The sequence below is a fragment of the Plectrocnemia conspersa genome, unplaced genomic scaffold, assembly GCF_051122295.1.
Source record: "Plectrocnemia conspersa isolate PC_06_02 unplaced genomic scaffold, ASM5112229v1 ptg000005l, whole genome shotgun sequence".
Classification (NCBI taxonomy): Eukaryota; Metazoa; Arthropoda; class Insecta; order Trichoptera; family Polycentropodidae; genus Plectrocnemia; species Plectrocnemia conspersa.
Genome location: NW_028277169.1, coordinates 1593491 through 1609409, shown reverse-complemented (window position 1 = coordinate 1609409; position 15919 = coordinate 1593491). Strand labels below are relative to the sequence as shown.

Here is a 15919-nt window from a genome sequence, read left to right as displayed (position 1 = left end):
CCACGTGCTGCTCAATAATACGACTTTATCTAATCGCAACATTTTAACTTTGCAGCAAATCGACTTACCACGATGCACGACTTTGGATATGTTGCGTTGAATATGAAGTACGTGAATCCGGAAGATTCTGGAACGTACACTTGCCGCGCCGTCAATGAATTGGGACAAGCTGTTACTTCGTCTACCTTGTTCGTCCAATGTAAGTTTTCGTGATTGATTACTCTTTTTCATTAATTGCATTAAAGGTTCTAATAGCAATTTAAATCTGCAGCTAAAGCATCACTACAATACGAGAGTCAACACCAAAGCGCGTTGGAAAAAATTCACCAGTTAGAAGACAGTTCCAGATACCACAGAAGAGAAGAGGAGGAAGTACTTATTAAGCAAGCGCCTCGCTTCACCACTCAATTGAACGGTCCTACCAAATTGGTCGAAGGCCAAAGTGCGCATTACGAATGTCGCATTGAACCATACCCCGATCCAGACTTAAAGATCGAATGGTTGCTCAATGGAAAACCATTGCAAAGTGGTCATAGATATAGAAATACATATGACTTTGGTTTCGCTGCTCTCGATGTGTTGACAGTTTACGCTGAAGATTCTGGAGAGTATACTTGCAGAGCCACCAACAAACTTGGACAAGCCCAGTCATCTATCAAATTGAACGTTACATGTAAGTACCATATCATCTTATTTATCCATTTTTTTTGTCTAAAAAAGATTTAATAATTTACTTAAAGATAATATATTTGTTTATTTTTAAAATTAAAATATATACATATGTTTATACGAGGATCAAGCTAATTCTAGATTTTTCGAAAAAATAATCAATTCAGAGGGTGTAAAGGCTTTGTTTTCTAATTACAGCTAAGGCGTCCATCATCAGAGACACTCAACACGAGAGCGCTTTGGAAAAGATCCATTATCTAGAAAGCGACAGTCGCTATAGAAGAACTGCTGAAGAAGACGCATTCGTTGCTGAAAAACCACAATTCGGAAGACCATTGAAGAACGCTCAAGTCAATGAAGGAGCATCTGTACATTTGGAAGCCACTCTTACGCCAGTGAACGATCCAACGATGAAAATCGAATGGTTCTGCAATGGAATACCCGTCCAACAAGGTCACAGGTTCAAAACTACATACGACTTTGGATTCGTGGCTTTGGATATTCTTTACGCATACGCTGAAGACACTGGCACTTACATGTGCAAAGCTACCAACGCCGTCGGAGAAGCAGTCACTACGAGCTCTGTGAAAGTAGAAGGTATGATCTGAAACCGTGCAATATATAATATATTTATATTCAACAGTGTTTTTAACATATTAAAACTTTTTAGCCAAATCTGGTCTTTACTTGGATACGCTGGATGCCCAACGACTCGAAAAGATTCGCAGATTGGAAAATTATGAGAAGCCTGTGAGGAGTGAAGAAGAAAAACCTGGACAGAGGCCGGTGTTCCTCACCGCCTTGACTAGCCTTGAGAATTTGAAGGAAAGCGACAGAGCCCACTTCGAATGCAGAGTGGAACCGATCAACGATCCTGATCTTAGAATCGAATGGTACCTCAACGGCCAGGTCATCCGCGCTGGACACAGATACAGAACGACACATGATTTTGGCTATGTAGCTTTAGATATCTTATGGGCTTATGCTGAAGATTCCGGCACTTACATGTGCAAGGCCATTAACAAACTTGGCGAAGCTGTTAACACATGTCAGCTCAAAGTAGGAAGTGAGTCTATTACACTTATTTTTGGGTCAACAATTTTGTATAGTTTTATACGTTAATTAATACTAATATTCCTTTATAGGTCACAGGGGTATTATATTCGATACTCAACACCCCAACGGCTTAGAAAAGATCAGACTATTAGAAGCACAAGGATACCCATCCAGGTTAGAAGTAGAAGAACTACCGGTTGGTCCTCCTAAGATAGTAGCTGAATTGAGAGGCACTACCAGTGTTGTCGAAGGACAAACGGCTCACTTTGAATGCCAAGTCGAGCCCATTCACGATCCAAATCTCAGAATCGAGTTCTACCACAACGGAAAGCCTTTACAATCAGCCGCTAGATTCCACATCACGTTTGACTTTGGATACGTATCCTTGGACATCCAACACGTTGTTCCCGAAGATGCTGGAGAGTATTCTGTGAAAGCCATCAACGCTCATGGCCAATGTACTTCAGCCATTTCTATGACTGTGACTGCTAGGAGCAGCATCATTCTCGATTCGCAGAGACCCGAGGGTCTTGAGAAGATTCGCGAATTAGAATCCGCGGAACCGTTCCGTCGTCCAGAAATTCCCGATGCGGTCACCAGACAGCGACCAGTATTCACCATGCCTCTTCAAAATATCGACAATATCCAGGAAGGGCAAACCGCCCACTTCGACTGTAGATTGATTCCAGTAGGAGATCCCACTCTCAAAGTGGAATGGTTCAGAAATGAAAAACTGTTGGAAGACAGCTCTAGAATCACAAAGACGCACGATTTCGGTTTCGTGTCAATGGTCATAACTCACATTCGCGATGAAGATGAAGGAGTATACATTTGTAGAGCTTCCAACGCTTTGGGAGAAGCTGTAACCACAGCTGCAATGAGGATCAAGAGTAAGTAATGGATGGATTTTATTATTTTTACATCATTTTTATTTCATATTATGTTTACAGCCAAAGCATCCATTCAGTTGGATACTCAGCACCCAGAAGGAATGAAGAAAATTCTAAAGTTAGAAGAAGGACAACCCGGAAGGGAAGAAGAACCAGAAAGACAATTCGAAAAACCAATCTTCACTCAAGCCCTGACCGGGCCTTCGGAACTCTGGGAAGGACAGCACGCTCATTATGAAGCGAGAGTTGTTCCTGTCGGTGACCCTAGCTTAAGATTTGAGTGGTACATAAACGGCGTTGAACTAAAAATGGGTAATTTTTTCTTCTAAAATTTAAAAAATAAAATAATACGAGGCATTATTAATGAGTGAATTTTCTAGGTTCGCGATTCAGAACCACTCACGACTTTGGATTCGTGACTTTAGATATCAACTCTGTTGTGAACAACGATTCAGGCCTGTACATGTGCAAGGCCATCAACAATTCTGGTAGCACCGTCTCGTCTATCTCTCTTAAAGTCAAAACCAAATCGACAATCGTCGACGACGCTCAACGTCCGGAAGCATGGGAACAGATTCAGCTGAAGGAAGCTGCCAAAAACAAAGTACCAGACATGTTCGTTGACACTACTCCACAACAAGCGCCTATTTTCACTACTCATTTGAAGAGCTTCGACAATCTAGTTGAAGGACAGCATGTGTATTTGGAAGCTCAAGTCGAACCGCGCACTGATCCAAATCTGCGCATCGAATGGTTCAAGAACGGAATCTCGTTAACTACTGGATCTAGAATCAAGAGCACCTTCGATTTCGGCCTCGTAACTCTTTCGATCAATGGTTTGAGGGAAGATGATTCAGGTATTTACACGTGCAAAGCAACTAACATGCTAGGAGAAGCAGTTTCCACGGCATCAATCAAAATCGAAGACCGGCATTGGCTACTGGGTGATACTCTCCACCCGGAATCGTTGGATCGCATCGATTCACTAGAACAACCCAAATCTGCAAAACCAGAAGACAAAGAACCAGTTTACGAGTCTCCAGTGTTCATCACTCACTTGAACAACATCATTTGTAAGGAATCTGAAAACATTCACTTCGAATGTAACGTAGAACCATCCAGAGATCCTACATTGAAGATTGAATGGTTCGTCAATGGCAAACCGTTACCTTCTGGATCCAGATACAAGACCACTCACGATTTCGGATACGTTTCATTGGACATTACTCACACTTATGAGGAAGATTCTGGAATTTATACATGTAAAGCAACAAACACCAAAGGCTCAGCAACAACTTCCGGCTCGTTGAGGTGTACTGCTGATGAAAATATTTACCGTGGAACCCAACACCCGCAAGGTAAAGCTGGTCTCGACGCAGTTAAAGAAGCTGAAGATGCATTCGCTAGCAAGAATCAAAGGCCGTCTGATGCTCCCGACGCTGAATTTGATAAGCCCGTTTGGATCGTGCCTTTCAAGGCTGAGATAGAGCTGGTCGAAGCTGAATCTCTGCATCTCGAAGGTCAAGTAGAACCCAAAAACGATCCTAACTTAAGAATCGAATGGTACTTCAACGGAAAACTATTGGAGCACGGTTCCAGATTTAAAATCACTAGCGATTTTGGTTTCGTGACTCTTGACGTTACCGACATATACGAAAGAGACAGTGGAATTTATACTTGCAAAGCTTACAACAAAAAGGGCGAAGCTTTTACTTCGTCGACATTGGCTTGCATTAGCAAAGAGAATCTGATCGAGCGCACACAGCATCCCAAAGGAGCGGATGGATTGGAAAAGATACAAGATTTGGAAGATTCCTTGCACAGGCCGGACGAGAAAGCTTCCGATGACGACACCGGTAGAGCACCTGAGTTCACTTCTGTATTCCAAGATATTACAGACATCAGCGAAGGACAGATAGCTCACTTCGAGGCATCACTCATTCCGACCGGCGACCAATCCATGATTATAGAATGGTTCTATAATGGTAAGTGCATCGACGCCAGTCATAGGGTTAGAACCGTATATGCTTTCGGAATGGTGGTGTTGGAGATTCTGGGAACTAAGATCTCCGACTCTGGCGTCTATTCCTGCCGAGCCACGAACAAATGGGGCAAAGCTGAAATAAGCGTCAATCTAGAATGCGTCGATAAGACTAAAGGACAAAAACCCAAATTTACAACTCATATTCAATCTTTGGAAGGACTCAAAGACGGCCAGTCAGCCCACTTCGAATGCACACTTATCCCGGTCGACGATCCGGATATGGTGGTCGAGTGGTTCCATAACGGTCGCCCGCTCAGACACTCGACCAGAATCAAGATGGTGTCTGACTTCGGTTACGTCCTTATGGACATTTCTTACGTTCAATCTCACGACTCTGGCGAATACGTTTGTAGAGCACGTAACAAGTACGGTGAAGATACTACCAAAGCGACGATCAAATGCTTCGGAAAGGGAGGCGTCTACTTGGACAGTCTGCAGCCTGACTCCTTGGCCAAGATCAGAGAGCTGGAGAGTCTGCAAGGCATGCATGCTCAAATGCCATCTACTCCTAGTGCCCAACCACCGAAATTCTTGACTCAGATCTCGGATATCACAAAATTGGTAGAAGGACAAAGCGCTCACTTTGAAGCTCGCTTGATTCCAGTAGACGACCCCGATTTGGTAGTAGAATGGTATTACAACGGAAAGAAATTGCCGCACGGACATCGCTACAGAACCTTCCACGACTTTGGAATTGTAATCTTGGACATATTATACTGTTATGAAGAGAATTCCGGAGAGTATGAATGCATTGCTACGAATAAACTAGGTCGCGACTCCACCAAAGCAGTTTTGAAATGCACTTCGAAGGAGAATCTCATTCTGGACTCTCAGTTGCCAAAGGTTCGTACTCTAATATATTGTACATAGTTTTTAAACTTTCATTGACTATAATAAAATAATTTCAGGGCATGGAAGGTGGTTTAGAAAAACTGCAGAATTTGGAAGACTCCATGATCAGAACAAAGGACGAAAAGACTGTCGAAGAAAAAGGAAAGGCTCCAGTATTCACCGTGCCATTCTCCAATCTCGATAGTTTGCGTGAAGGTGAAAACGCTCACTTTGAAGCTCGTCTTACACCGACAGATGATCCTAATTTGAAGGTAGCGTATGCTAAAACTTATTCATGCCGATATAGTAACAACATTTTAAAATATTTGTATTTTTTAGATCGAGTGGTTCTGGAACGGCAAGTCATTGAGAACTGGATCAAGATTCAGAACTTTCTGCGACTTTGGATTCGTAATTTTGGAAATATCACCAATCTATCCTGAAGATTCCGGCGAATACTCTTGCAGAGCTATAAATAAATTTGGACAAGCCGTCACCACGGCAAGTATGAAAATACAAGGAAAGAGAAACATCATTTTGGAGTCTCAGCTTCCGAAGGGAATGGAAGGAACCATCGACAAGATTGCCGCTCTAGAAGGATTAACTGGCCCAGCAGGTGAAATGCCTCCTGAAGAAGACACTGGATCTCCTCCAGAATTTATAACAACACCAAACGATTTGGTGCTCGGCGAAAACTCTTTAGCCCACTTCGAATGTAGATTGGTACCAGTCAATGATTCGAGCATGCGCGTGGAATGGTTCCACAATGGCAAGCCTCTATTGCAAGGATCCAGAGTGAAGACCATCAACGACTTTGGATTTGTGATCTTAGAAGTTGCCGGCGTTTACCAGAGAGACTCCGGTCTATACACATGCAAAGCTACAAACCGTCACGGAGAAGCAACTGTTTCTTGCAAGTTACAAGTGCGCGGCCGTCAAGGAATCATCTTAGAGCCCCAGCTCCCAAGCAACTTCAGAACGGGAACAGAAAGCATTCAGAAATTGGAAGAAACACTCCACAAGAGAGAAGAAATAATGTCCGAAGAAGAGAAACCGAATCCTCCCAAATTTACTGTCGAGATCAAGGATAACATTGACGTTCAAGAAGGTGGTCCAGTTCACTTTGACTGTCGCGTGGAACCAGTTGGAGATCCTACTATGAAGATCGATTGGTTCCTTAACGGAAGGCCGTTTGCAACTGGATCCAGAGTTCACATGCTGAACGACTTCGGCTTTATCGCCTTGGACATTGACTACATTTACGGAAGAGATTCTGGAGAGTACGTGTGTCGCGCCACTAACAAATGGGGAACTGCTAAGACTATCGCTAAAGTAACTTGCAGTACTAAACGAGACATCGTATTGGAATCGCAATTGCCTCAAGGCATGAGCGGCGAAAAGATCAAGGAATTGGAGAGAGGGCCCATTTCTCAAGCTCCCAAAGAAGATCCAGTGATGTCTCCACCTAAGTTCATCACACAGATTCAATCGCACACTGTGGAAGAATCCGAAGCTATCAGATTCGAATGCCGCGTCGAACCTAAAGAAGATCCCAACTTGAGGATCGAATGGTACCGCAACGGCAAACCCTTACCTTCCGGACACAGATATAGGACAGTGTACGATATGGGATTCGTATCTTTGGATATTCTTTACGTATATGCTGAAGACTCTGGAGAATACACTTGCAGAGCTGTTAATAAATTGGGTGAAGACTACACGAAAGCGACGGTGTCATGCAAAGGTATATTTGTTTTTAATTATTCGTTTAAAACAGATTACTAAGTTATATAATAATCTTTCAGAACTACCGTCCATCATTCTTCAAAACCAAGTACCAAAGGGAATGAAGAGATCCGAGACTCTTATGCAAATGGAGGCCACTATCAAGAAGTACACCGCAGAGATTTTCCTCACAGAAGATGATCTTTACGATCCGGATAGGAAGCAACCACCGAGGTTTGTCACCCAGATCTTAAACCAAGAGAGCCTGGTCGAAATGCAATCCACTAAATTCGAGTGCCAATTGGCTCCTGTGGGAGATCCTAACATGAAAGTAGAATGGTTCTTTAACGGAAAACCATTACCACACAGTAAGTTTATAATATAAAAATTATTATAACATATGCGTATAGAAAGTGAAGTGCTCATTTTTTATCGTTTATCTTTCAGAAAATAGATTCACGCCAATCTATGACTTTGGTTACGTCGCAATGAACTTCGGTTGGGTATATCCGGAAGACAGTGGCGAATACTTGTGCAGGGCTACGAACTTGTACGGCATGGATGAGACTAGAGCTATCATCAAGACTGCCGGAAAACCTGGTATCATTTACGATTCTCAGTTACCTAAGCACATGAAGAGTATCGAAAAGATTAGACAGATGGAAGCTGCTTGGTTGGTGTAAGTATAGAACTACAACAAAATGTTAAATACATAAACTTATCGAGCGCCTATTAATTTCGTTATTGACCGTTCTTTCTTACAGAGTACCAGAAGATGCGGTGGACGAGTCCAAACCCAGATGCATGCCGGTGTTCGTCAGCAAACCTGAACCAGTGACTGTCGAAGAAGGCGAATGGGCTCGTTTCTGCTGCAGAGTTACCGGCCATCCCAAACCTAGAGTCATGTGGCTCGTTAACGGAAACACAGTCGTCAACGTAAGTCTTCTTCTGAATAAGATTCATGTAAATAATGTACATATATTGGCGTTTATTGCTTACTGTGTAAATAATGCTCCGCGATCCGATCACACCGGTTCTAATTTTATCTATGTACAGCTTGCGCGTTCTTTTCTTCCAAGTTTACTCTGAGAATATATAAGCATTCCCATCTTACATTGCAGGGTTCTAGATACAAGCTCACCTACGATGGCATGTACCATATGGATATCCCGAAAACCCGTCAATATGACACCGGAGACATCGAAGTCATCGCTAGAAGTTCCGCCGGACAGGCCAAGGCGTCCACCGTTCTCAAAGTCATCGCTAGGAAAGACGATTACAGAGGAGTCCTTAAAAACTCGCCTAGACGTAAGTTATTATCCGCGCTCCTAAACGCTAAGCATCATATATACCGTCAGTCAGTGATTGTCTTCATTCTATACAAAGTCGGCAATAGGCTGACCTATCTTGGACGCGTTCTATCACCACATGAGCTTATAAGTTCGCTACTTAATTCCGTATTTAAGAGTATTCGAATCACAACTTGATACCATACCCGCGCACTAACTTAACAAGCTTTAATTCACTACCGAAACACGTACTATCCCATCCCCTTACTTCCATCCACGCTTCTATTTGCTGCCGACCAATAACCGCTGTCTCCAGGCATCTGCTATAACAGCCATGACTTCACGCTTGAGATTATGTAGCGAGGTACGACTTTCTCTTTTTAGTCCAAATGCTTCGGCAAATCGCATCAGACCACTTACTCAATTTATGTTTTACATTAGCGTGGTATGACTACGACCTAACTCAGTACCAAAAGGATCGGTATGAGACTGAGCTGGAAAAAACTTTTGAAGAGCGACAGACACTTGCTCGCCAAGGGGGCTTGGATCACAGGCCAGACATTAAACAGAAGACGAGCAAGGAACCGGAGACCGAGTGGCAGCAATCCGTTAAGAGGAAGAAGAACGAAGAGTATTACAACAAGTTGCAAGAACTAGAAAACGACCAAGTAGTCAAAGAATCGAGATTGAGGGAATCGTCTCGTCAGTTTGCCATACCTGGAGAAAGTATAGTGAATTCCTCTCTCGCTAAAGGCATGGCGCAGAAATACCAACAGAGCCTGTAAGTGCATTAATTACACTAAATATTATCTAGTCATGCTGTATTCTTAATTTATATTTTATGTCGCAGAGAACAAACTACAGAAGAAGACTCGACGAATGAAACAACAAAGATTACCAGACCTAGAATACCGGATCCTTCCGAGTCGACCATTCATGGCAAAGAAGTACACGTCGCCAAACAGAAGCAAACCCAGAAAGAAGTGATCGGAGACACTGAAATAACCAGAAAGATCACCGCCACTGAAACCACGGAAGTGGAACACAAGGCTAAGATGCAAGAAAGGGTAGTGGAAGGACATGTGAAACCATCAACTCCTCCAGTGTTTACAAAGAAAATGCAACCTTGCCGCGCTTTCGAACAAGAACCGGCTAGATTCGAGGTCGAATTTGACGGAGATCCGATCCCGACTATCAAGTGGTACCGTGAGAACTTCCCGATCAAGAATTCGCCCGATTTGCAAATCCACACGTTCAGCACCAAGTCCATCTTGATCATCAGACAGGTGTTCATGGAAGACTCGGCCGTGTTCGCATGCGTGGCCGAGAACAGGGGAGGTACTGCCAAATGCAGCGCTAATCTGGTAGTGGAAGAGAGAAAACGTCAAGGCAGAGGAGGAGTCATTCCGCCTAGCTTTTCTCTCACTTCTCAAAGCACGTCCGTACCGGTGGGACAATTGGTCAGGTTCGACACCAAAGTGACTGGAACTAAGCCCTTGGACGTATACTGGCTAAAGAACGGCAAGAAGATCCAATCAGATATTAGGAATAAGATTTTGGAAGAAGACGGTACGTTTACGTTGCTAATAATCGAAGCTGTTCCAGAAGATTCTGGCAAATATGAGTGCGTAGCCATCAACAATGCCGGTGAAGCTAGATGTGAAGCCGAATGCTACGTTGTAGCACCCAGTTCTCCGATTAAGCCGAAACCTTCCCCTGCCACCGGAAACAAATCTCCGGAAGTTTTGACTCCATTGAAAGACAAATCCATAACGGAGGGTCAATCTGTGGAATTCAGATGCAAAGTTACCGGAAAGCCTATGCCTACCATTCAATGGCTAAAGGGCGATAAAGTCATCAAACATTCGAAATATTTCCAAATAACGACCAGAGGCGAAGAGAGCGTCTTGCACATTTCCGAAGCGTTCCCAGAAGACGAAGGCGTGTACAAATGCATAGCGACTAACACCGCTGGAAAATCAGTACTCACCGCTAACTTGTCGGTTACCGTTCCTGAAGCCGCTGAAGCCCTGCCAACGCTGACGCCTTTGAAGGATGTCACTGTTTTAGAAGGAGCACCAGCACAGTTCAAAACGCAGATCTCAGGAAAAACAAAGCCGACCATACAATGGCTGAGAGAGGGAGCCCTCATACCTGAAACACCAGACTTCCAGGTGAGTTTTTTAATACTACTACACTAACGCCGAATATTGAGTTACAAACGAACTATAGATTACTGGTAGAAAACTAAACTAGCCCAATTTGAATAAAAAGACAGCGTTACATATTATAGATGGTATGCAACTTACTACAACTAGTATATCATTTTATTTGGTAAAGTAATTGAACTTTTAGGATGTTGTTTTTATTTTTAAATAAAATGTGTTTTTTTTTTATTTAATAAATTTGCATTCTTTGCCACAAAGATAAAATCACTCGATTTATATTAGTCTCTTTTTAGGTGGATATAAAAAAATCTAAAAATTGACCCTGTAAATATCTTGGCTAAGTTTGCTAGATAGTTTGATTCGCTATCTAATAGTTTCAAAACTAGGCTATAAAAAAATTAAATTCATAACTCCGTTAAAAATAATGCTAGAGAAGTAAAGAGATTAAAGAAAATATATTAAAAATTAAAATATAATTTAAAAAAAAATTATGTAGGTGATATTCCTTTTTTTGTGAATACAAAAACTAATTAGTTTCAATCTCATTTATATAAAAAAAAAACCTGAAAAATTGATCTTGCAAATATCTTGGCAAAATTTGTTAGCAAGTTTAACATGCTATCTAAATTTAAAACTGTTGTTATTAAAAAAAAATAATGAAAGAGAGAAATGTTAAAAAATCAAAATTGTTTTATGTTAAAAATAAAAGTTTAATAAATTTAAAAATAAAATTGCTTTATATGCAATATTATTTTTTTTGTGGACACGAAATCTGTTTATTTTTATATATATACATTGGCTAAGCTCGTTAGCCAATTTGATCCGTTTCTAGTTTTAAAACTGCAGTTATTAATTTTTTTTTTAAGTAAAACATATATTTTTTTTCTTTTTTATGAGCTGAAGATAATATGTTATTTGTGGACACAAAAACTGCTATGTTTTTGTATTTACAAAAAACTCCGTTAAAAATTATTTCATAATTTATTACTAAAAAAATATATATTATATTAAAAAAATTAAACACCATTACACGTTTTTATACAAATCTATCTAAATTTTGCAGCACCTTTTCAAGTGCATTTTGAATATAAAAATTATAATTTTTTATTAAAATTGCTAAAGCTTAAAATTACAAAAACCGATGCAAAAAACGCTCAATATTTAGTTACAAAATTCATTGCGATCATTTGGTTTCATCTATTTTTTTTTTGTTATAGGCAATATTGTCATTTTTAATCCTACTATATATTTTAATTGTTATAATTTCGATTGTACATTTACTACCACTTTTGATTTATTTCTAAAATTAAGTGCTTTTTTTCTAAAGCTTTTTAAAAAATGATTAAATTATTTAATACTGTGTCAAGCAATAAAAAATAATTATTATTTTGCCTATCTGGAATTATATTATATAATATTCTAAGAACGGTGGTTACCTTATTAATTTAAAAATTTTACTTCTGTGTATTCGTAAAATAAACGTAATGATGAATCTGTAACGAGGTACGAGCGGTGTTCTTTATCAACACACAGAAGTCTCGATACCGCACGTCTGCTTTGGTAAGAGTAGGATTTGAATTTCTTTGCTATTGCAGATGATCCACGAGGGCAACAACGCTGTCCTTCTCATTGCCAACACGTACGAAGAGGACACGGGAATATTCACCTGTCGTGCGACCACCTCCGCAGGACAGGTGGAGACTTCGGCTAAGCTGGTCGTTAAAAGTAAGCCTTAGATATTGCTCAGATCCAGCCGACAACACTCACCTACGGATCTCAACCAAAAATTGCTAAAAGGAACGAGCGACTCCACCAAAAAAATTCTCCGCTTATACTCCGCTTGTGACTCAAAAAAGTACAAAAAGATTCGCGCGTTTCTTTTAGCAAGCAAAAAACACCCGTCTTTTCATCACATGTGTAAAGCTCTCGACGACTAGGCATGTTTGAAGGGGAAACACTTTGTTTGAAATTTGCAACAAAGAAAATAAAAGTCCTTCGAAAATGTTCTAAAAATTGTGGGCTTATTTTATTTTTATTTAAAAAAGTAATTAAATAGAAACGAGATATGAGATAAAGTACTTGTGCCATAGTATTCTTTGCTTCACTTTCTTTTTAAGTTATTTGTTTTTTATTAAACTTTTTTTCAATTTATATATGCATACATGCATACAAACGCTGAAACACAAAATAATCACATTTGTTATTGTTTTAGTTTTTCACGTTTGTTTTTTTATTATTTTTGTTCATTCTATTATTTTTTATTTATTTTTATCACGCGTATGCACAGTATGCATATTATAATAATTACAATTATTGTTGTCGATCATTGTTATTTTATTTTATCGTATACTTTTGTTCAAAATAACAAAATAAGAGCTTTATTTAACGACTTCTCACTTCACAAACTTACCGATATATTTTTCATATACAAAAAGTACAAAATTAAAAATTTAAATAAAAAAAACAGTGGATACAACTACTGAATTAATTAATTGCATGATTAATATTATATGTGCGATATATATATGTATATATATATACATATACATTTATTGTTCTTTTTTAACATTTTTTCTTTAGAACTGAATCGGTGATTCTTTTGAATGACTGCTTTAGTGCTATTGTAATAATATGTATATATATATATATCGCATCTATTTCTCAATATTTTAGTGTCATGCCCGCTGAATAATTTTCTCATTTATTACCTAATGTTTGTCATCATAGCTTGAAAAAACTATTTATATTTCTTATTTTTTGTTACCTAGCCAAGTTGCATATTTATTTTTGTAACGTAGATAACATAACATAACAAAAAACGTCTATCGCAAAAAAATATAATTAAATCATAAAATGTTGTGTCCATCCTTTGTGCGCTTAAATTTTTTATTATTATTATTATTATTATTATTTAATAAAAAATAAGGTTCGAACGTCCCACATAGTAAACTCAATAAATCTATGAAGTGAGTTATATATCATGATCGATTATTTATGTATTTTTATTATTTATTTAAATGCTATTTTTGTAATTCTATTATTAATATAATCCATCGTTTAAAAAGAGTGTTTAAACTGACGCTTATATATAAATATATATACACATATAAATATATATTTATACATAATACATAATAAAACACGTTTTTAAATTATATATATATATATATATATATATATATATATATATATATATATATATATATATATATATATATATATATATATATAAATATATATATATATATATATATATATATATATATATATATATATATATATATATATATATATATATATATATATATATATATATATATATATATATATATATATATATATATATATATATATATATATATATATATATATATATATATATATATATATATATATATATATATATATATATATATATATATATATATATATATATATATATATATATATATATATATATATATATATATATATATACACATATATATTAAAGCATTCTACAGAAGAGAAACAACAACAACACACAAAGACACACATAATAATAAATAAAAAATAATAAATAAAATAAATAGTATACCAAAAACGACGATATGCATACACAATATGTATGAAATAAATATATAAAAGCGAGAGCCTATGCCCAGGTACTTTAAGAACCAAATAATAATAGTATGTTAAAATGTTTTATTATTATTATTACTGATTTTTTCAATATACATATATATATTTTTCACGTTTTAATTGTGCAGTGTTTTTTTCTATTATTTGTAAAATAGCTTCATTTTTAAAATGGAAAATGTGTAAATATATATATATGATAAAAAAATTAATCGGCTGTCTATGTTAAGTGCCTTTTAAAATTATTTATATATTGAGTGTGCTTAAGAAAAATAAAGAATAAAAAACGGAACGAAAAAAATGTTTTGTACAGAATTGTTATAGTTTATTCGATTGGATATTAAGAATGGCGAAGAAAGAGAGATATACATATGTGAAATGCGCAATTTTTTATCGTTTATTATTATTAATATTATTATTTTAACAGAGCACACTTTGTATCAGTTTTGTTATTTTTATTTTTGACAAAAAAACATGTTTGTTGTTTTTTTTTTATTGAAATATTATATTTTTCTCTTATTTTACTCTTATTATTATTAGTGAACAAATATACATATATACTACATATTTTATTATTTTTGAGTATTTTGATATATTAAGAGCTTATTGTATTGTTGATTTGAAATATTTTTTTCAATAAATTGATTGAATTGATTGAAATTTTCGCATTTTTCAATAATAGTGTCGCGACCTAAAGTCGCTACGATGTACCTCCATACATTTACACACAAATCCGATTCCAAAATCTGATAAAAAATCCTAACCTATAAAGGACATATTAGAGTTTGGAACTCTTGTTCAAAAAGTACGTTATTTTGGACATCCTGTACATTTGTATATATTTATAACGGTCGTTGCACACGACCCGAATCTCTATGCTAAGCTCCCTATTACATTACGATCTAAATTAGGTCGGAGCGTGTGGGATACGTGCTCTAAGAAATGATGATATATACACACAGGTTTTCGCCTTGAATACACCTACATAAATAGTATATATATATATTTATAAATGTATATATATATATATATATCACACACAGGTGAATCAAATTTTATTTATAATACAAAACGCCTGCCAAAAGGAATGAGTCAAATCTGAGAGGTGTATATATTAAAATAAATAAAAATGCCAAGGTGTAATTCAAAAAATGATTTATTGCAATATCATATGTTATACATATCCATATATACACTTTGCGAAGAACTTTACCAATTTGGGCATCGATAGAGATAGATGTGCACTGGACGATGAGAAGATTTGCAAGCTGCTAAGGTGAACTGAAGCGATAGTGCAGAACTGCCAGCACCCGGTGTGAAGATGTAACGAAGAGTGAGGTGAAACGCTGCACACGACTCACCTGAAGACGGAAAACAAGGTGGGGGCGAGAAGACCGCTCATCGGGGGGGTACGGTCACCTGGCCGACTTCCCACGGACAGATTCTCAAAACGACCGACAACTCATCTCTTCTATTCCACACCTATATTTTATTTATAAAATCTACACTCACTAGAAAACGATGGATGTTGTAATAATGCTCGCGCGCTCGGAGACTATGCGGGGGTTCACTTCTAATTTTTTCTGAACGCAGAAAATAGATTTACTATTTGGGACCGCGAAAGATAAA

General features: G+C 37.6%; 1 protein-coding gene and 1 long non-coding RNA gene across 3 annotated transcripts in view; one reads left to right on the top strand and one right to left on the bottom strand.

The window, feature by feature from the left end:
* The window catches only part of LOC148234642 (titin-like), a 102377-nt gene that overhangs the window by 29099 nt on the left and 57359 nt on the right, over positions 1-15919 (top strand). The window contains 16 exon segments of the mRNA XM_088187246.1: positions 56-199; positions 272-673; positions 868-1266; positions 1340-1735; positions 1815-2615; positions 2676-2927; positions 2996-5502; positions 5568-5762; positions 5830-7234; positions 7296-7583; positions 7663-7894; positions 7980-8151; positions 8337-8523; positions 8946-9285; positions 9355-10678; positions 12268-12397. Coding sequence (XP_088043372.1) covers positions 56-199; positions 272-673; positions 868-1266; positions 1340-1735; positions 1815-2615; positions 2676-2927; positions 2996-5502; positions 5568-5762; positions 5830-7234; positions 7296-7583; positions 7663-7894; positions 7980-8151; positions 8337-8523; positions 8946-9285; positions 9355-10678; positions 12268-12397 — 9174 coding nt within the window.
* The window catches only part of LOC148234641 (uncharacterized), a 58936-nt gene continuing 58445 nt past the window's right edge, over positions 15429-15919 (bottom strand). For both annotated transcript variants that reach the window (XR_015809834.1, XR_015809835.1), the window contains exon 7: positions 15429-15651. This is a non-coding gene — a long non-coding RNA (uncharacterized LOC148234641). The remainder of the gene's footprint in view (positions 15652-15919) is intronic.